This window comes from Triturus cristatus, chromosome 2_1, assembly GCF_964204655.1.
Source record: "Triturus cristatus chromosome 2_1, aTriCri1.1, whole genome shotgun sequence".
Taxonomy (NCBI): domain Eukaryota; kingdom Metazoa; phylum Chordata; class Amphibia; order Caudata; family Salamandridae; genus Triturus; species Triturus cristatus.
Genome location: NC_140581.1, coordinates 459,601,552 through 459,622,798, shown reverse-complemented (window position 1 = coordinate 459,622,798; position 21,247 = coordinate 459,601,552). Strand labels below are relative to the sequence as shown.

General features: G+C 46.6%; 1 protein-coding gene across 4 annotated transcripts in view; it reads left to right on the top strand.

The window, feature by feature from the left end:
- The window catches only part of AGGF1 (angiogenic factor with G-patch and FHA domains 1), a 499,672-nt gene that overhangs the window by 97,188 nt on the left and 381,237 nt on the right, over positions 1 to 21,247 (top strand). For all 4 annotated transcript variants that reach the window (XM_085632277.1, XM_085632275.1, XM_085632276.1 and 1 more), the window contains exons 4-6: positions 2,172 to 2,306; positions 3,706 to 3,894; positions 5,514 to 5,874. In XM_085632277.1, the coding sequence (XP_085488403.1) occupies positions 2,172 to 2,306; positions 3,706 to 3,894; positions 5,514 to 5,874 (685 nt within the window). The remainder of the gene's footprint in view (positions 1 to 2,171; positions 2,307 to 3,705; positions 3,895 to 5,513; positions 5,875 to 21,247) is intronic.

Sequence of the window (21,247 nt, the reverse complement as noted above, 5' to 3'; positions counted from 1 at the left end):
GCTCCAGAAGAATCCTTTTGGTTGAAAGAGGTAAAGGTTATTGTGCTCTTCTCTAGTAAAGCTGCTACTTCTTTCTCGATGCGGCTGCTGTATCAGTCCGAAAAGACTAGAGGGCGAGGCTTTGAAGTCTGCGTTGGGGACCCATAGAATTCTTTCTGGAAGCCTTGCACCATATGGAGTACTTATGCGACTGAGGTCAAAACGCCTCGGTCACAGGAAAAGACAGCCAACCGTCCGCTCACTTCTGACTGGGAAGAATAAAGCACACATACCTTTGGTTGCATTTTGTGTGCCTCCACCACAGAAATGGCCTCTGGATGCCCTGTGTCTCAGGTAGTGTCTGAAGGGGGAAAACCTGCTGAAGCTTGGAGGGTCCTGCCATCAGCCTTGCTACTGTCCTTGACCCATGAGTGGGGACTGTTGAGAGAAATGGCTAGCTGTGTACCCCCTGCCACTACCGTCCCCAGGAAAAAGCTTTGGAGTGAGTATCCTCTTGCTAGAGGCCTAAGTCTTGTCTAGGGAGGTAAATGTAGCCATCAACGCCCCTAATTCCTTGATAAAGGGGTCTCCAAATAAGCCTCCTGCCCCTCCCCCCATGGACCACATTACCGACTATCCGCAACTTGGGATTGGCTTTAATCAGTAAAGACCAGTGCCTCTCCACAGAGCAATTGGCGTTATCTAGGGAGATCATCAACCATTGCTCCCAGCTGGACAAAATGTTGGGTGATATGAGGAAACCAGACTCTTGTGCTTCCTCAGCCATATCAAGTGTCTTTGTAAGGGGGCCGGTGATGTCCGGGAGTTTATCCTAGCATTAGCGCCATAAACGGTGGATGCCCTTCTTGGGGTCCTGAATGTATTTGGCCAGGAATGTAGACTTTTTGACATCTGTCATGGGCGTGAGGGCCACTTTGCCGTCCAGACACTGATGGGGGGTATTCTGCCCTCGGGCGGTGGCTGATCCCTTTACCAGGGGATTTGTGATACCCACCCACCACATAGTCGGCCACTTTCTCTCTGGGGGCCATTCAGAGAACCTAGAATGGAGTATGTCCTCCTGGCTTAGTTTATCTGAGACTTTTGCTTGGTCCCCATTCCCTTTGGCAGGGTGTCGGAAGCCAAACCATTCATTATGAGTAGCCAGGGGAGTCGTCTCCTTTGAGAGAGGGATTCAGGGGTGGGAGTGTGGAAGGCTTCCAAGCCTATTCTCCCTGCATCGGGACCCATAGGAGGATCGGTATTGGCTGTGGGGCCCTGAGCGTTAGCTTGGATGGGCAGAAGGTTTCTTTCAGTTTGCCGGAAGTGCCAAGATCAACAGCCTCCAAATGCTTCCTCTTCCCTTTGGCCTTGCGGGGTGCATCGGTTGGTGGAGCATGTGAGGGTCATGGGAGTTCCATCAAAAAAGGGGTTTGCAGTAGTTCGGCTCTAGCCGCAGGAGTGTCTTCTCCGTGGTGGGGGGACGGTACTACTGAACAGAGGGAGACATGAGAGGACCTCTCTGTAGAGTCCTGCTTAATGAGGGAGACATTTGAATTATACAGGTAGCAGCAGGGAACATTATTGCAGCCCCTAGGGCTCAATCAGGTCCTCAGCCAAGGGACACCCATCCGCACAGGAAATTATATTATACAGACTCCTGTGTACATTTGTTCTCTTTTTTTTGTTTAGTGTTATATGGACCTCTGACTGGGGCGTCTTGACTCTGGGGTGGTGGGAGGATGATATCAAGGGCTCTGCAGTTGGCGCACTGTTCCAAGATAAGGAATCCCAGGAGAGACCGCTGCCCGGCATACGCACTGCTCTACAAGAATCCCGATGGGAGGAGGAGCACAATAGTGCATTTGGAGGAACGCTCCGCCCACAGTGGCACACTTATTAAAATTTGTTTACAGCCATGTAATGAGGGCACTAGGCAGTCCTGTGGCCCACTACAAAGAAGCATAGGTTAAGCAAGAAATCAGGCCCTGTCCTGACTTAGAATTAATTTACAGTATCATTTAATTTGTGTTAAGAGTAAAGGGCTGGATGGAGAACTCAAATCATAATTACCTGGTTTATAAGCTAGTTCTCAAATTCCATGATATCACTAAATTAACTATTCAGATTCACTGACAATGGTAAACAGCTTATGTTTGTACTTACTTGAGTTTTCTGTGTTCCTTTTGCAGAAAGCAGAGACCCCATCATCACTGGCTGAAAGTTTGCGGGCGACTGCTGAAGCTGCTGTATCACAGACAGGGTTTATTTATGATGAAAACACTGGATTGTACTATGACCATAGCACTGGCTTCTACTATGATTCTGTACGTATGCTCTATGTATTATGTGCACTTTTGGGGAATGTGGCAATAGGAATGAATGCTTCATTTAATTCTTTAAAGAATCTAAATCATTGATTGGCCTATTGTTAAAACCCTTATTCAGTGCCCTCGCTACCAATTTAGTTGCAGCCTTTCCTAGAAGAACGTGGGATCTTGGCTGATTTCCAGGCAGGATTTCTATAATGAATATGGATGTAGACTAGTCTGGTGTATGTTCAAATCATGCTCTGGAGATTTTGCTCTAGGGTGAGGCTATACTTCTTGTACCCCTGAACTTTTCAAAGGCCTCTAACTCACTCGACCTCTAGAGGTTGTTTGGTTTACAGAGATGGGCAGAAATTGGAATAGGTCTACATCGAGAAATCATTCAACTGAAGAAAGGTTGGCAGTTTATTAATATGGTTGTCACATCTATTAGGAGATTTAGCTTTCTTTTTTATATAGGTGAATTGTTATTCTCTCATTGTAAGCAATTACCTATTTTATTTCACACTACTATGGGAAATGAGGCACTCCCTTCTGCCCCTTTCCAAGAGCCCCCAAGGCACTACCCTTCCATCCGTGGTACTTCCCTTCTCATGCCCCCCGAGCACTTCTCCCACAGCCCTCTCCCTCTAAGGCACTCCGGTCTGCCCACTTACTCCTGATCAAATTGATTGATGAAAAGCAACTTGGCTATTTGCATCAGCGATGCCACCCGGAATGCAGAGCACTAGCAGACATCCGGATGGAAGCCTCCAAGTCTGTCTCCCTTTGTCTATGTGTGTGGGGTGTGGATACGTGTTGTACTCATAATTCTTTGCAACTTGAAGTCATCCATGGGATGTTTCTCATTGCCCACCCCTGGTAAAATGTTGAGTGATAGTAAACATTTTTGTTTCAGCTCCAGCCTAATAACACAATGAGGGGTAGCGTTTCAAGATGTATGAGTTGTTGGATACTCTATACATAGGTTTTCTCAAGATCAGTTATAGTCTTACCATCTAAGGCATAAAGTTGTAAAGGAGTGAGTTTCATTCTTTGTTTTTAAGGGATGAACCAATTGCTCTACCTCCAAATAGTTTTGCAAATTTCATAATTGATTTAGTCGTAATAGTGGATTTGAGTTTTCCGGTTGAAAGATGGTTAGTCCAGGATAGAGTGGTATCAATCAAGACTCCGAGGAAATCATATTGATGAACTGTTTTGATTATAGCATTGCCTAATACCCAGCATATCTTCTTACTTTTCTTATCATTTTAAGCATAGTCCGAAAGGAGTTTTGTTTTCACATTTTAGTAATTTATAAAATCCTGCAATCTTCTGTGGGTTTGATCGCATTTCATTAATTTACATTTGACTAAACTGCTAAATGTCTTATTTTTGTATGTCCATTTGATAGGAAAATCAGCTTTATTATGATCCAAACTCTGGGTCCTATTATTACTTTGATGCCGATAGTGAACAGTACCTGTTTCACTCACGTGTTGACCTGACATCTAGCCAGATGATGACACATCAGATGAACCAAGAGAAAAAGAGGACAAAAAAACAGCCGGAGCTGTGTGGCACAGCTCCACATATTGGCAAGGTAATCATTCCCAAGCATATTCCACCTTTGATATTTTATGTTTTGGTTACATTGTTTAAAAGTAGATTTAGATTGTAAGTGAACAAACAAACTAACACTTGTTTTGCTACTGTTGAAATACTTAGACTGTATTTGTAGATTTGTACACATTTGTGAAGGCCTCATCTGCAAAAGAATAATGGTTTAGAGTAAGAAAAATTTAAATGATAGCAGCAGTAATAACCACTACCAGGATGTCTTACAGTTTAAATTCTGCTTTTTTTCACGGAGCGATACAGTTGCAGTATGCAAAGTGGGGGGGGGTGATGTAACATACTAGAAAACACTGGACACATTGAAGTTGTACGTATGGCTACTGGAGGGATTCCCATGTGTGGCCCACAAAATGTAGAGAAAGAAGATACCTACTCGAAAAAGAGAAGATGATAGATTTGTTGTATGTTGGGAGAAACCTTTGTACATGGTGATTATCTTCAGTGTTTCATATGAACTGCAAACTGCTGAACGTAGTAATACTGCATTTTAAGGATTGTGTAATGTGAACAACAGAGTCTGCAAGGATTGTTCTGACCTCACTTAATTGCATTAAAAATCCCTAGCTTATCATACATAGCACACCATGTTTACCAATTACATTAGCTCTGTTTTAACTCAGTTCATTTGACTTTTGTTTAACGTTCCTCCTAATTAAAACTTATTTGTGGTACAGCTAATAATTAACTTGTTGCATTACTTCAACAAGGAAGCCAAGGTATACAGGAATATGTAAAGGCTTGGTTTTAAGCGTATCTAACAATACTAGCCAAATCTATGGGCCAGGAATGTTAATGGACAGATTAAGTTATCTCTCAATGAGTGATACTACTGTGACATTAACAGTAATCTATAGATCAAGATCCGTATGTATAGGGTTCCTCAAAAATTGACAGACAAAACTGATCAAAAAGATGCACTCCTCCCTGGCACTACATCTATTTATAGTTAAAAAAGAGACCGAAGGAGGGTTTCATTGTAATCAATAATGTTCTTCTTTATTCTACAAGTAATTCTTAGGGTTCACCAAAAGAGAAGTTTTGAGTCTCCTTCAGTGTTTTTTTTTCATTCTTCTCTAGATAGAGGGTATGACACTGTGAAGCTATTTCTCCCATATGGCATCGAGCGCGATTGCTGTATATAGACTTGGGCACGGTTTCAGTAGACAATTGACAATTGGACCCCTTAATTGGTAGATGCAGAATATAAGTTAAGTTTGTTTTCAGGAAACCAACATTCCTTAACCAGAACTTGGAGATGTCATTTCATGTTTTATCTTCATTTGATAGCCCCTTTAGAGTATAAATGTTCCTTTCCTTTAAGAGGAAGGTGTACTATCTCCCAGTGTAGTAAGAAAGCTAAAAAATGTATAGGAAAGAAATAATAATGGAAAGTGTATCCCTCTATGGAAGCGCTATCAATCATTAGGTAAACATTTGAGATGTTATAAGTTCAATGTCATGTAGTTTAGACTGCAAGTGTCTTGCCCCTTCTAGATCTACTCACTGATCCTTTAGTTTTTGATCATGAAGTTCTAGAATTTTGCCGTCAATTTACTTATTCCCAACAATTATTTTTTTCCCAAGGATATCAAAGTTGAAGATCAGGCTTCAGTAACCAATCTGCCATACCATTACACATCTGACCTGCAGATGGGTTCAGTGAAGAAAGAAGATAATTCCACGCAAAAAAAGAGGGTCAAGAGGGGCCCTTCTGTTGTAGATGGGACTTACAAAACCGAAAAGCCCGTTTTGAGACAGAGACACAGCTCAGACCAGAACACACAGTCTACTGCAGCTTTTGCGTCTGTGGATGATAGCGATGAAGAGGAAGGCAATAGTGATACAGAAGAAGGCGAAATAACTAACTCTGAAGTCGAAGAAGATTGTTGTGAAGATGACGGATTAAATGAAAATCGTACAGATTCAGACAACTCTGAAATTGAAGGTAAATTTAATATTTGACATTTGCTGAAAGGTAAGGCTTATAGTGCAAATTGCACGGAGCTGATTTAGATGTATTATCTGTGCAAAAGGTTTTGAGATTTGTAAATTAGCTTAACTTTAGCTTTATTTTAGTTGTGTATTGTGCCTTTTGGTATCTTGGGGACAGATTTTTTATGTGGGCAGGGGATGGGAAAATACTTTTTTTCCAATGACCGCATGTTTGCTCACAGTAATAACTTTTGTATTATGTGAGTTTATAAGAACAACAGCAAGTGATCATTTGCATAGTATGCACAGCAGGTAAAACTACCTCTTTCGTAAATATTGAAAAAAAAGACAGGAGGAGTATCTGAATTTGGGAAACTTGTAGGTACAAAAAATGTATGGTGAAACATACGGTCAGTTCGATTCAAGAATAATGGCTCAAAAACCATGTCTTTTTCCCCTACATGCTTTCTCTTGCAGCTCTATTCTTTTGCACTATTGGGCCTCTGTGTAAATTTGAGATGGCAGAAGCGGTATAACCTGTTTGTAATTGGCAGACTAGTGTAATAGCTGTTTTCTGTTATTAATGAAAGAATCTATCACATATTTATAATGTATTAAAAAAAACATTCACAGATGTGGACATCTAACTAATGATCTGCTTATACAGAAGCATTTTAGTCATATGCATTTTATTATTAATTGTGAAGGAGATGAGAAAACTTTGCCAGCTAACCAAGCCACTGGCAGCTTAGTGTCGAATTAACACTTTATATCTTTAAAAATGGGACCAAAAACAAATCCCCTTCTAACTGGGCACCCGAAGTGTAGGCAAAATAAGTTGCTGCTATTTAAAATTAATGTAACAAAGTAACTTAAACTAAAAAGCACACTTGGAACCAGGTATATCACTGAAGAGAAAGGAACTGTTTGTGGGTGGATGTGGCAATGTGCATAGCAGTTGTGCAACCTCTCAAAATGAAGGAAGGCACAGGGTAAAGTGGCCTAACCCATTGCCCCAGGCTGTATGCTGTGGTGGGCAGAAGCAAAATGTGAATGACAATGCAGCAGACCAATGGATGCAGCCTGCTGACGAAAAATATTTATTTATTTATTTATTTATTGGGAAAATGACAGTCTGGCAAACAGCTACAGCTGTCTCTAAAGCCAGACCTCAGATCCAGTAAACTATAGACTTATGGCATTGCTTGACGTGGAGACGAAGTTAAAGGGGGGGGGGGACCCCTAAATTCTTACACCCCAAAAGCTGCCTCAATAGTCAATGATAGCTCTCATGCAGCTCTTGTGATTACTGGTGGGGTTTTACTCTAAGGGAATGCATTTTGTGTTTTTTTTTTGTGTGTGTTCCCTCCGTCATTCGTTATGCGGGCATACTTTCTGTGCTGTGTACCTGCGCGCCTTTTGTGAATGCTGTACATTCAGTCTCCTTTGTGGGTGTTTATGCGCCATATGCTCTGGGTAAATGCCACAAACATTATGTCTTGTACTATGCGTTATCTGTAGGCATGATGCATCTATGCCCAGAGTAGGTGAACAAGGTGTTCCCCGTGTGCTGTTTGCACACACCATGAGTGCTATGTCTGTATACTGTGATTTCTCTGTATGCACACTGCGTGTCTGTTCGTGCACAGTTACCTGCTGTGCATGTACACAAATGGTAACAGAAGCCACGTTCTCTTGTGTTAAAGTGGTAGTTTCTAGTTCCCCTATTGCATTCTGGTACATGTAGTTTTGCCTCTCATACTTCATTATAAATGCAAAACAAACAATTTGTCCAACAACTCAAAGGTGCGTGCATGGCTTTGGAAGAGCTGTTCCATTGATATAACACAATTTAAGATCTTTGCCATTGTTCTGAAACAAACATGCTCATTTCACTTAACTTGTCTTGAAGCCATGGCAACCTTGCTATCTACATTGGCTAGCGCGCTGCGTGTCATTACTAGTAAAACAAACTAATGTTAAGACAGGCAACCACGCCGTCCAGCATCCGCATACCGCATTTGTTTTAAAATGCTAAGTAACAGCAGTAGCAATGTTACTTACCATTTTAAAACAATTGCGGAATCCTGCCCCAGTCCTGCTGTCTGCCTGCCTGTGACGCACCGAGTCAGGCACAGGCGTCAGGCAGACAGGTTTTTGTGAAGTTGTTACACGTGTTTTGCGCATTTGTGCTTTGAGCATGTGTCACATTAAAGTTTAATAAAACGGACTGACATGGTGCCAGCCCGGTAGTCACAGTTTTTTGTTTTAGAAAAAATGTTTTTATTATATTTTTGCAAACAAAAGAAAAACACACCATAACAAGATCGGTTACAATCATGCAGTGTTGTGCATTAGTAATCCATACATCAGACTGTACATTTATAGCCACGGCAGGGCTTTGGAGAGTTCAACATTAAAAAGCCCACATAATTGTATCGTAATTCCGCAGGGTTTCTCTTTCCCTTAGATGCTAGGGGCACTTTACCTGTCATTGAGCCTGAGAGGAACATCCCTCGGGATTAAATTAATCATCTCCCACTACAACATCAAAGCCATAATATTTCCTCCATTTGCCCCATACCCTGCATAATTTCTTCGGGCACCCCATCGCCTTATGAGTGACCCTTTCTGCTGCCATATACATGTCCATCTCCGCTTTCCATTCGCAGAATAATGGAGCATTTATGGCTCCCCAATTTCTTGCTACATCCCTTTTCACCACAACCAATGCTAGTGTTCAAGGGTATAACAACTTCTAGTATATTGCCCAGTTCCTGCAATATCCTCCTCCAATAGGCCTGTATTTTAGTACACTCTCAAAACGGTGTGGTAAAAGTCGCCCCCCCCATGTCCACATCTCTGGCAGTTTGGTTCACTTGCTCGGCCTATTTTATGTAGTCTGGCTCGGTCATGATAGGCTCTGTGCAGTATTTTGCATTGAATGAGGTGAAGGCGTGATTTAATTGCCACCTCTCTATGGTGCGTCAAGGCTGCCTCACAATCTGTGGTTTTGAGTGTGCCCAAATTTCCTTCCCAGGTCGCTCGTAACTTGCCCAGTCTATCTTCGCGTTAATTTTTTAGGGTCCGATATGTGAGTGACACAACCTTGGTAAGAATATGTTCCTGTAGCAATCTCCCCTCCAAGGATGCGTAGTCCGGCAGTGGAGAATCATCTATGTTCTCTGCTTGCCATGCGTGTCTAATTTGAGCATATGTGAGGAACTGGGAAGTCGGTAGTGCAAAGTCTTTCTGTAGGGTAGTGAAGCTTTTAAGTTTACCTTTGTCCATATTATCACCTATGGTGGATATACCTATGTCATCCCAACCTCCAAAGCCTCTCAACTTCTGTATTTCTTTGAGCCAAGTGCAATGCCATAGGGGCGTCTGTTTAGTAAGTTTACGATCCCACCCCATTGCCTTCGTTGCTCTTCCCCTATCGTAGCTTTAGTGGCCGGGAGAAGTCTTCCCTTGCCTCTGCCTCCGTATAGATAGTGCGGACTGGTACGTCCGGGCATAGTTTCCCGCTCTAGTCTGTAGGTGGGATGATCCCCCGCTGCATGTATCCATTCATTCACTGGGGTAAGTTAGTAGTAGGCCTCTATGTCAGGGAGCAATATTACTCCATTATACTGATTGCGTTGTAAGGTACCTAGTGCAATTCTTGGTTGTTTCCCTAGCCACAGAAGTGAGTGTAGCTCAGCTTCAATTTCCCGGATGGTCAATCGCGGTAGGGGGAAGTACGTGTTTTATAGTGCGTACAGAAATCGGGGCAGAGTAATCATTTTAAACATAGCGGCCTGGCCTAGAATGGTAAGCGGGAGCGATTTCCATCGCTACGCATCTTCCGTTTAATGTTGTTCCAGTAACAAAGGCCAATCTCCGTGGTGAGATAAATTCCTAGGTAGGTAAAGCCGCTGTGGGCTATCTGGAGATCCCCCGGGAGTGTGGGCCAAGTAGTCAGGTTACCTGGGCTATATATTACTGACTTGTGCCAATTTATTGTATATCCCGAGTTCTGCCCGTATCTCTCTATAGTGTGAAACAGGGTAGGAATCGTGGTAGTCGGGTGTGTGATATATAAACGTATGTCGCCCGCATACAAAGAAATTTTTTCTTGCAAAGTATCGTCCGGGTTGATGCGAAACCCCTGTATCACAGGATGTTGTAGCACCGCACAAGCTAGAGTCTCTATCGTGAGGGCAAAAAGCAGTGGGGACAGAGGGCAGCCCTGTCTTGTACCTCATCTGATAGGAAAGTCTCCGGAGGTCTTACCATTTACCCAGACCCTAGCCCTGGGATCTTTATATAGGACCTATGCCAAATTTATTCAGGATAGCCTCAAGGAAGGGCCAGTGAACTGTGTCGAACGCCTTTTCTGCGTCGAGTGACAGGAGTAGGTGGGGGGTATCACGGTCCTTAACATCCATCATCCAGTTGTGGGTCCTATGTAGATTCAGTCTGGTCGCCCTACCGGGCAAGAACCCCGACTGGTCCTGATGAACCAGGGTCGTTATTACTTGGCGGAGTCTCGTGGCAAGGATGGTAGCCAGTATCTTCACCTCCATATTAAGTAGGGATATCGGACGGTAGGACTCACACTTATTTTGGGGTTTCCCTTGTTTATAAATAGGGATGATTGTGGCCATACGCAGATCTAATGGGAGGACTCCCTCCTGACATGCTTCTTAAAAGAGATTTAAAAGGTGGGGACTAAAGAGATCTGTGCATCTCTTGTAGAGTTCTGCTGGTAGGCCGTTTGGTCCTGGGGTACCAAACGTACCAAACTACGTAGACGTAGTTGAGCTACCGCCAATTTAAGTTCTTCAATCGTATTGTCCGAGTCTAGCCCCTCCCCAGCGGCATCTTCCAATAATGGGGTATGTATCTCCACAAGGTAGTCTGTGATGTCAGGGGTCGGACACAGGGGGCGGGCGTCATCGAAGGTCTGCACTATCTGCTCGTCGTTTGTCTGTGGTATCCCTTGTGGATCCATAATGCTTACTACCCATCGGGCTTCTACTTCCTTTCGGCTAAGCCATGCCCGGAGCTTACCTCATTTGTCCCCTACATCATAGAGTTTATGTAGGGTTGTCTGTGCCTGAGACTTGGCCGCCTGGGTAGCCAGGGCCTTGTATTGATGTTGAGCGTCCGTCAGCTGTCGTAATATCTGGGGGTTTGTCTGCATTATATTTCGTCTCTCTAGGGTTAGTATCCGAGCTACTAGTTTGGTTAACTTTCCCTGATCTTTCCTCCTCTCCCATGCTACTCGGCTTTGTGCCCTGTCTCGCAGGACCGTTTTATGTTTCCCAGATTACAACCCCTGACTGCACAGATCCCCAATTTTCGTCCAAGAAAATTTTTGTGTCAGCTCTAATGCCCTCGAGCACTGTCACATTCTGTAAGTCCCAGGCAGACAATCTCCAACTTGTGTGTCTCGTTCGGTTCGGGTTTCCTATTTGTACATATAGAGGGGAGTGATCCGACAAACCTCTAGCCATGTACTCTGCCTCGTGTATGTCCTATATTGCACCACTCGGTAGGAACACATAGTCCAATCCCGAGTAGACCCTATACACGCTGTAGTAGTTTGAGTATTGCCGTGTCCCTGGATGCAGGTGTCTCCAGACATCTACTAGACCCAGTGTCTCAACTTGGCGTGCCAGATAGGTAGTGGAGGGCATCTGGGTATGATCCTCTGTGCGATCGATGGGTGTATGCACCACGTCATTGAAGTCCCCCCCCCCCCCCCCCCCCCCGATAATGTGAGTCGAGCCTAGTGTCTCTAACAATATTTCTGTCACTTTGTTTAGCGTCCTAGCTTGTAGTTTTGGCAGGGCATAAACTGAAAGGATGGTAATATTCCTCCTTCCTCATTTCCCTGTCACCCCCCACAAATGTGCCCTGGGGGTCTAGGCATGTGCGCACCATACAGAAGGGGGGGGGCAACATCTTAATCAGGATTACTACTCTTCTAGAGCCAGAGGTGTACCCCGCATGGGCCAAGACGGTATATGCCCCCCTCGCTATGAAGCCACATTTTGTGCCTTTGAGATGGGTTTCCTGCAGCATCACCACATCCAAATAGGTACGCTTTATAAAGGACGTTAAGAGCGGCCTTTTAATTCTGTCCCCAATGCCATTAACATTCCAGGTCAAGGCAGTGAAGGGTTCACTCTCAGAACTCATCATGGTTGACTATAGTGTATTTGTGGAGTACGGGTGTGTATGGAGGAAAGCAAAGCCCAGACACGGGAATGTGCCTGGTCATGTGTTTCCTGTTGACTCTGTGACTGTACCATAACCGAAACTTAAACAACAACTTCTCAGATGATTTGAACCCCACCCCGGTCCACCCCACCCCCCACCCCACCTAGTTTCACATCCTCTCCCAGAGTAGTACTTCCGGGGTTGTGATTAAGGGCAGTAGAGGTCTGTCGCCCACCCCAGCCCAAAGCTTACGTTACAAGTCCGAACTCTTGCAGCGCATTAAACAGCAAAAGAATAAAAAATACAAAAAAAGCGAGACAAAGAATGGAAAAGAGGGCGTGTAAAGGGAAAAGAAATAAAAGGGAAGGAAAAACAGTGGGGGAAATAGGGTAAAAGCAAGTATCAAAGTCTTAGGCCTCTTCTGGCCTGTCACCTGCTCTTGATCGCGACGTGTCTGTCACTGTGCAGGTCAAGGAGGTCTTATTGGGGGGTGGCAGTGAACGAGCTCGACCTTACTAAACTGGTTCAATGGAAAGTCTCTAAGGCCTTTATTCAGGAGTTCGAGTCTGGAGCTTCTCCCTGTGTAGCAAGTGTCCCTGTCTCAATGTCTTGTTCCATTGCCACTATTTCAGTAATAAAGGGGTGTTGCAGTGTATCATCCTCGTCCTCTCCAGACGTACTCTCTCTGGTGTCTGTCTCTGTGTAGGGTTCACGCCGTCCGAGGATATGAGTGTTATGTGAGTTCTCCGGCCGCTGTGAGTCTAGTGACCATCCACTTCTCCGTAGGCGGCCACTCCTTCTCGTAACATACAGCGTTGCCCCCTGTAGACGAGCCCTCCGGTGGCCCTGGGATCGCTGTGGTTTCTGGAGGCTAACTACTTTCGGATCTTTCTCCTTGTGCGACTGGTTGTTCCGTGGCAAATCCTCCAACCGCCTCAGAACAGGGCGCTCCTCTATCCATTGCCACGCTTCCTCTGGTGTCTGGAAGAAGTGGGTCTTTCCCATAAAGAGTACCTTTAATTTCACAGGGAACAGCAGCATGTACTGGATTTTGTGTTCTATAAGTTTTGCCTTCACGGAGTCGTTGGTGTGCCTTTGTCATTGGACCTTCCTGCTGTAGTCTGGGAAAATCATTATGCGGGCATTTTCGTGTCTGATATCCCCAAGTTTTCTGGCCTCCTGTTGGATCATGTCCCTGTCTTAAAAGATCAGAAAGCATGCTATGATGGGTCTCGGTTGCGCACCGGGGGGGACTTCGCAACCAGCGCTCTATGCGCTCTTTCTATTACGAAGCAGGTAGAGAAGGTTCATTGAAGCCATGCATAGAGGAAGTCTAATGTACTCGTTCCTTCAATGCCCTCTCTAAATCCCACAAAGCATAGGTTGTTTCGCCTCGCTCCATTTTCTGCATCGTCAACGCGCCACTGGAGGTCTATGTTCGATGCTTGGAGGTTGGCCATCCCTTTACGAAGATCCTGCAGCGTGTCTTCAGCCTCACCCAGCCGGGTCTCCGATTCCGTGACTCTTTATGCCAAGTTGCTGAGATCCTGCCTCAATAATGTCACCTCTGCAAACACTTCTCCTATTTCCCCTTCTAATGCCAGCCTGGAGGCATCAATTGCCCAGAGGAGAGTGTCTGTGTCCGTGCGGTTGGATGATTGTTCCTCCGGAGGGGGTGTGATCACTTTAGTGTAACATTCCATTTTCCCCTGTCGGGGAGGCTTTGGGTCCTTGTCTTTGCCCATTATGGTGGTTGAAATGTTGGCCCGCAGAGATAATCGCTGTGGGGCAAGGACCGGTCGTCTTTGTACGCAGGATAACCCTTCTCCTCCTACACATAGCCAGGACTGCCGTACAGGCGCGTAGCTAGGGGGGGGCGGTGGGGGCGGACCGCCCCAGGCGGCACTATATTTAGGGCGGCTGCGGCGGCCTTTATAATTTATTTAGGGACACTGCACAAGTGCACAGTGTCACTAAATAAATTATAAAGTCCGCCGCAACGGCGCGCGCTGGCCCAGTTTTGAGTGCAAGGCAAGCAGCGCGCTGCGCACTGCACGCACTGACCTACTTGGTTGTAGTGTGCGCCAGTGCGTCAGCACCTGCTGCTGCAATTGATGATTGATGCATTGACCGTTAATCTGCCCGCGCGGCGCCGCCCGCGTATACTGGTCCCATCCCATTCCCAGCCTGCTCCAGGGCCGTCAATCTTGGAGAGCGCGCGCCAGCGCTACCAATGACGGCCCTGGGCTACATTTTTGCCCGGCCCTCGCGTCTCGCGATGAGAACGTAGCGGTGACGCGTCACGCGCTTCACCACTACGCACTCTCGTGAGGACCTTGTGGCCTGGGGTAGTCTGCTCTGCTGCGTCCGTACTCCGTGGATAATTCGTTTTAGTGCAGTACTAGTAGGTAAGAGAATGTGTTTCTTTTCTTTTGAAAAATATGCGCAGGCCCAGCAGGACACGTACTTTGTGTGCGCTTCATTTAAAATGTATCATTATGGCCGATGCAGGACAACAATAAGACAATAAAAGATGCCCCAATAACGCTGGTGATTAATGATCCGCTGGCGAGCAATTATTTGTCTGTTAGTAGATTTTATATGCAGATGAACTGTATTTTGTGTGGAAGCTCAGTGGGTTGCTGCCTTTGCCACAGAGATACTTGTGTTACTCGTTTGATTTAAGCCCTTGATTCTGAGGCCTGCCGGAGCGTAGGTCCACTCCTCTTTCTTGATGAACCTGGGCTTCCCAAAACTGTGAGTCAATCAGCAAGGGTTTCAGTTTGGAGGCAGTGCATGTGATAGGCGTCATCACGGATGCCGGGTCACATGCTGTAAAGAGATACAGCGCGTATGTTTCACTTTTGTGGAAACATGCACGCTGTAGAGATGTTGTGTGGAGTACTGCCTGTGAGATTTTCCCACTAATGTCAGCACAGAGCAGCATGGCGGGCCAGGTTGGCACCAGTTATGTGCCGTTTGGTAGCAGCAAGTGTAAGTCCTTTTGCTGTTGCGTTTCGCTCCGTTTTTGTTGTGCGCCGTGTTGCCAGTAAATGAGTAAAACATATTACTTCCTTGATCATGCCGCCGCCCGTGCGAGATCATGGTGCCTGCAGTAGCTACCTCATGAGAATGCTGCGTGAATTCGACCTTACCGGACCTCGGACCCTGCGGGAGCAGTCATGGTGACTCAGCTCTGTCCCATAATGGTCCTCGCTCTGTGATGCAAATTAGTGTCAATATATGTACCTCCTTTGACAAACTTCCTAAATCTCAATTTCTAGTCCGCCCGACCCCCAAAAGTTATTTGCGCCCTGTGTCGTGTTTAATTATTACAGGAGGAGGCCGGTGTTTGGCCTGTCACCTCCAGACCTCGACACTTCCTGCCTGCTTAGCCCCTGTCCTGGAGGATCGCTGAAGGTTGTGTCTCGTCACAGCGTGAGTCTTTGAGCAGGTGCTGTGTCTTTAAAAGACACAAGCACTGTTCTCAAGACAGCGGTGCCACATAGCAGCTTTTCTCACGGTCATACCTGAAATATATCCCGATTGCCAGCAGCAAGAAGGGTGAGAAACTCCAAGAAACTACAGAGGCCCATGGCCAACAGTCTTTATATCTCCAGCTGCAGCACTGTGACTCAGAGTCTTGGTAAGTGTGAAAAATGAAAGCTGCTGACATTATAAATGTTCCTGCTATGGTCGGAGTTGTAGTTTTAATATCATGGTTAGATATTTATTTTACGGTATGATCAGGTTACAAGGGCACCGGGTTCGTGCCCAAAGAGCTGCATACAAACATGAATGGTATAGATTTGTTTTGTGATATAGTTAGAACTTCCTCAGTCTTTCATCATTCTAATGTTGCTAAAATGAGTATGTTTGGGCAGAGATACATTTTTATCAGTAAAGCTGACCCCCATGGAATACTCTTTTAAATCCTAAGGTTGTGTTTCCCCAGACCAAACCCTCTCAAAATATACTGCCCACCAGTATGGATGACATGTGATTCCTACACCTTGTAATCCTCATTGGCTTATGTGACATTCCCTGTAGACTGATTTACATACTTGTATGATTCATTGTCTCTGTATAATGTGTTCGTGGTGTAAAGTGCTGACACACTACACTGATATGAGTAGCGCTAAACAACAAATGCATATGAGAGAGGGGCTACGGAGCGATGAGGGCCACTGGTGGAGGGTGGCAGTGAGGGAATCTGAGGAGGAGGTAGTTGGAGGGGCTGTGGAGCGATGAGGGGCACTGGTGGAGGGTGACTGCAGGGTTCGAGTCGGGGTACCAGGCGGGTGGATGGCGTCCCCTCACTTATTTTAACGGGAGCTCGATTACTGGAGCAAATGGAGCCACACATTTACTCTTTGGCCTCTCTGGGGCGAGATCGGAGCTCATTCAGAACACTGCTCACGCGCTGGCTTCTCTGATGCAATGGCATCTAAGGGGTGAGCGAGGGGAGGCAATGAGTCTGATGGTGCAAGCCACCTTTCGTGACATCACTTGCTGTTGTGACGTCAGTGTCCCCCCACTTCTTTTTTTAGGACTTGTACCCTGGGTGACAGTGAGGGAATCCGAGGAAGAGGTCATGGTGTGGAGGGGGAGCTAGGGTGAGATGAGGAGCACTGGTGGAGGGTGGTAGTGAGGGAGTCTGAGGAGGAGGTCATGAGGGGGAGAGGCTACAGAGAGATAAGGGGCACTGGTGGATGGTGGCAGTGAGGGAGGTCATGAGGGGGAGGGGCTATGGGGAGATGAGGGGCACTTGTGGCGTGAGGCAATCTGAGGAGGAGGTCACTAGGGGGGCCATGGAGGGATGAGGGGCACTGTTGGAAGGTGGTAGTAAAGGTATTTACGGAGAAAGAGGTTATTAGTGTGGCGCCAAAAATTCGCATCAGCGCTAAAGCCGGCCCTGTCATGGCCTTTCTGTTTTTGTTTATTTAATTAGCAGTCGGGTCATAAGGGCTACTGTGGACCATACTTTAAAGTGCATGCTCATTATATTTACTGCTATATTCAATGTTTTAAGTTTGAAGGTGATTTTGCTAATGTTTTTACCGGGAAAAAGCAAAGTGGAGTCCGATGGTGCCTGATATGGGGCTGGGGCCCAAGGTCAGCTGTGAGATAAGGTGCACTGGAGAGAGGAGTAGTGGATAATCAAGCCTGTAAGGGAGAGCGTTGCAGAGTCAGGGGTCAGGTGGAGGTAGTAATGAAGAGGGATTCTCCCTGAAGGCTTGCACAGAAGGAGCCTTTAAGGGAGTGTGTTGCAGAGTCCGAGGTCAGGTGGAGGTAGTAATGAAGAGGGATTCTCCCTGAAGGCTCACACTGAGGGAGCGTGTAAGGGAGTGCGTTGCAGAGTCCGGGGTCAGGTGGAGGTAATAATGAAGAGGCATTCTCCCTGAAGGGACGCACGGAGGGAGTCTGTAAGGGAGTGCAGGGCAGAGTGCGGGGTCAGGTGGAGGTAGTAATGAAGAGGGATCCTCCATGAAGGCTCGAACAGATGGAGCCTGAGTAGTATTACTTGCCTGATACTCCCACCTCAGAAACCTCCTCTTCCCATCAAAGGAACATTACATGGAAAGTGATAATATTTAGAAAGAGATTTGGAAAAGAGTGAGTTTTACTGGTCCTTATAAGACTAAGAAGAGATGTATGGTCATTTAATGTCAGCTGTAGATGAAGGTTACATGAACAGTGTCATGTATGTGCATGTTTGCATTGTGTTGAGGGGATTACCAGGTAATTGTTCACGCAGCTCTCTGATGGATGTCACATGCGGTTTTTCTGAGTCCCCAGATGGATCATGCAGTCTGTGTGTTCTCTTTTGTACTGCCAGTCACCGCTGTATTCAACTGTGTAGCCTTGGACCGTGTCATGTATGTGCATGTAAGCTGCATGATCAAGGTAACTATTCGCGGCGATACTACGTGTCTCACGGACCTCTTTGAAGTGCATGCCCTTCCCCCGGGGGGGGGGGCGGCAATCTGAGGGATAGCCCCGGGCGCCACATGCTCTAGCTACGCCACTGCTGCCGTAGTCAGCCCCTCTTCGTCTAATGCAAGATGTATGGCTTTTCTCGCTACAGGTGGAAGGCAATAGTAGAATACCAGTAAGGGACCAGGAACCCTCACAGGACAAGGTCAGTTCTACGATTGGTCTGTGATGTATTTATTGCAGAAGCTCACATGTTAGGCGAATTCTGAATTTAAGCTGGTGGAAAAGAAAGCAATGTAAACCTGCCTCGAAAGTCAGTGTTGCAGTACCCCTCTTTTACAACCGTCTCTTCGTGCTCACCAGTTTTCAGCTGTGATTCTAATAATTGTTTTGACCTGTATCAGATTATAAGGGACCTCACTACAACGACCTTGCTGTGTACAGCGAAGGCTCAGTTTTAGCATAGCGCTGGGGGGTCAAGCAGTAGTCGTATGTTATCTATTTCTCACTCTAATGCATGGAAATGAAGCACTACTCTGCTTGGGCAATACAGTCGAGATGGTTCAAGCCCAGCCTGATCACGTGCAGCACGGAGCAGCAGTCGTCGTGCAGGCATGCAGTAGCGTTGTGTGGACCCTGGGTGTTCTCAGGAGTGCGGCCTCTTTTACGAGCTGCTCCACAGGGCCCAGCGGAGCACCAAGGGCGGGGCACAAAATCTCTCGGCCGGGCCTGACCGGTCCGGACCGTGTCACCAGACGGCCGGATGGCAGGCTTGATTCGTACTTCCAGGCAGCCCCGGTCACAGCAGCTAACGGCTCCCCCGGGGAGCCCGGTCTCAGAGGAGTCAGCCCGGGAAGCTCCCCTGCCTGGCACCCTCACAGCCTGGCAGACCGCCTACTAGGCCTAACGTCTCCCAAATCACTGGCTCACCTGCGTCTCGGGTACTGAGGCCCCACCAGCAGCCCCGTGCACGCGGTGGCAAGTGGGATGGCAAGGGGAGCGCCGTCTGCCACAGTCCGATGGGCGAAGGTTCTTAGCCCTAGGGATCGCCTCCGCTCCACAGGATTAGCCGCACTCCAGCAATCCCGGCAGGGCGCCATCTTGGACGGTTCCCGGCAGGTCCTTTCGGCGCAGATATCAGTACTGTGGCAGTGAGTAAGCTCCTTAATGGCCCCAAATAGTAGCATCAGGAGGTCTGTGCCTTTCCAGTTACGGGGATATGTCAGATCTAGGACTCCAGACTGCCGGATAGTGTTCGTATGCAAGCCTTCGGCCGCAGCTCGGCGAAAGCACGTCTCATGCGGCTATGTCGCTGGCCACATCCCTAAATCATCTTTATTGGTTTTTCACAATGTGTGCATAATACTATCTGCCAGCATTTTCATAGAAAGCAGTACAGTGACATTGATACTCTTGACACCTGGCGGGGAACCAGGCTGCGTTTTATATTGATGACAGAAAGAGTGAAGACAAAGAAAATCCTGTCTAACAATTGTACACGTCTATACATATAAACCACTTTACAAACAGAAAGAAAAAACAAATCAATTGACACCTTTCTCCCAGCTTCATAATTCCACACCAAACGATTTATAAACACAGATACAAACTGTGCTATCTCAATTAACTCATGGTCATTACACGATTCAAGTCATCTATGGGCCAGGATGGTTGGTTACATGTGGACCCCTTAGGAGGAGGGGGGGGTGAAACAGCGGGAGCGGCCAGGAGGTAAGAGGGAGGTGGCAGAGGGAAGAAAAAAAGGGGGGAGGAGGGACAGGAGAGAACATGAGAAAGAGAGAGATATATAGGGGGGAGGATGTAGCACACATCTCGTTATCACGTTGTTTGCAAGAGCCAGAAATCTTGCTTGGGCAGGCTCTTTACTCACAAGCTGTTATGTGGCAGCATGTTCATTTATGCGTCTATCACAAAATGCCCAGCCAAGAATGCTCAATCAGGGCGATGTGGCGCTAGATGTATTCAATTAACCTTCCACGGAAGATAAATAATCGTGCCAGTGCATGGGGTTGGCCTGTGGGCGGTCTCGAGGCACCCCTATTGTTTGTGTTGTGTGTTCAGATGCCTTGCAAAGATCTAGTAGCCATGTGCGCGTGCTTGGAGCTACACTTGATTTCCATGCCATTGCTATCCTACGCTTTGCTAACACCAGTGCTATATCTAGAAATGTATTAAGGTTTTTTCTTGCAGCAGTACGCTTCGTGACACCAAGTAGGAAATGTAGGCCTAATACGGGGACTATAGTATCAGTTGCTTTCCCCAAAGTCGCCGCAATCTCACCCCAGTAGGCCCCAAGGTAAGGGCATGTCCGGACCATATGTAAGAACTTTGCGTCCGTCCTTAAGCAACGGGGACAAATGTCAACAGACGTCGGATACATGCGTGACAGCCTATTCGGCGTCAAGTAAGTATGGTGTGAATAATTGAACTGCATGTATTTCAACCTAGCATTTGTAGATACAATTTTAGGGTACTTTATACACTGCAACCACTGCTTGTCACTCATATCAATTGACAATTCGGAATCCCAATACGCCCGGAGGTTTGTCAGTAGTGACATTAGCAGGTTGCCTTGCTTCGTTTGCGTCCGAGTTATAGTGCTCAATAACCATTCCATTATGGCTGTACGTCTTAAGGATAGTGCCCAGCTTGACATCTCTGTGAGCTGGGCGCCTGCTAGCCATCTTATTGGCCACCAAAGCTGTGCGGCAGCGTAATAGTGCTCATAATTTGGTGCCCCTAGTCCTCCCTCTGCTAGTGGCAGATACAATTTACTGAGGGCCACTCGAGATCTGGAGCCTCCCCATATGAGTGCCATGAGAACCACCTTGAGGTCCTTGAATATACTCCGAGGTAGTCTGAGAGGGAGAGCTGTAAAGAAATAGAATAGTCTCGGAAGGAGCTGCATTTTAGTAATGGCCACTCTTCCCATAGGGGACAAGGGTAGTCCGCAGCAGAACGGCTGCGTCACTCGAGCTCTTGACATTCCCTTACCCAGGTTCCCATCAATGACATCTGCACTAGTATGATAGACCTACACACCCAGGTACTTGAAGGTGTCAAATGCCCATTCCAACGGAGTTCTAGGCATGCTCTGCCTCTGTGCAGGCGGAATCGCGTTCATACGAAAGACTACCGATTTTGGCCAGTTCACCCGCAGGCCCGAGGCCTGAGCGTGGGCATCCAATCGCCATCAGGTCATGTAATACAGTACAGTA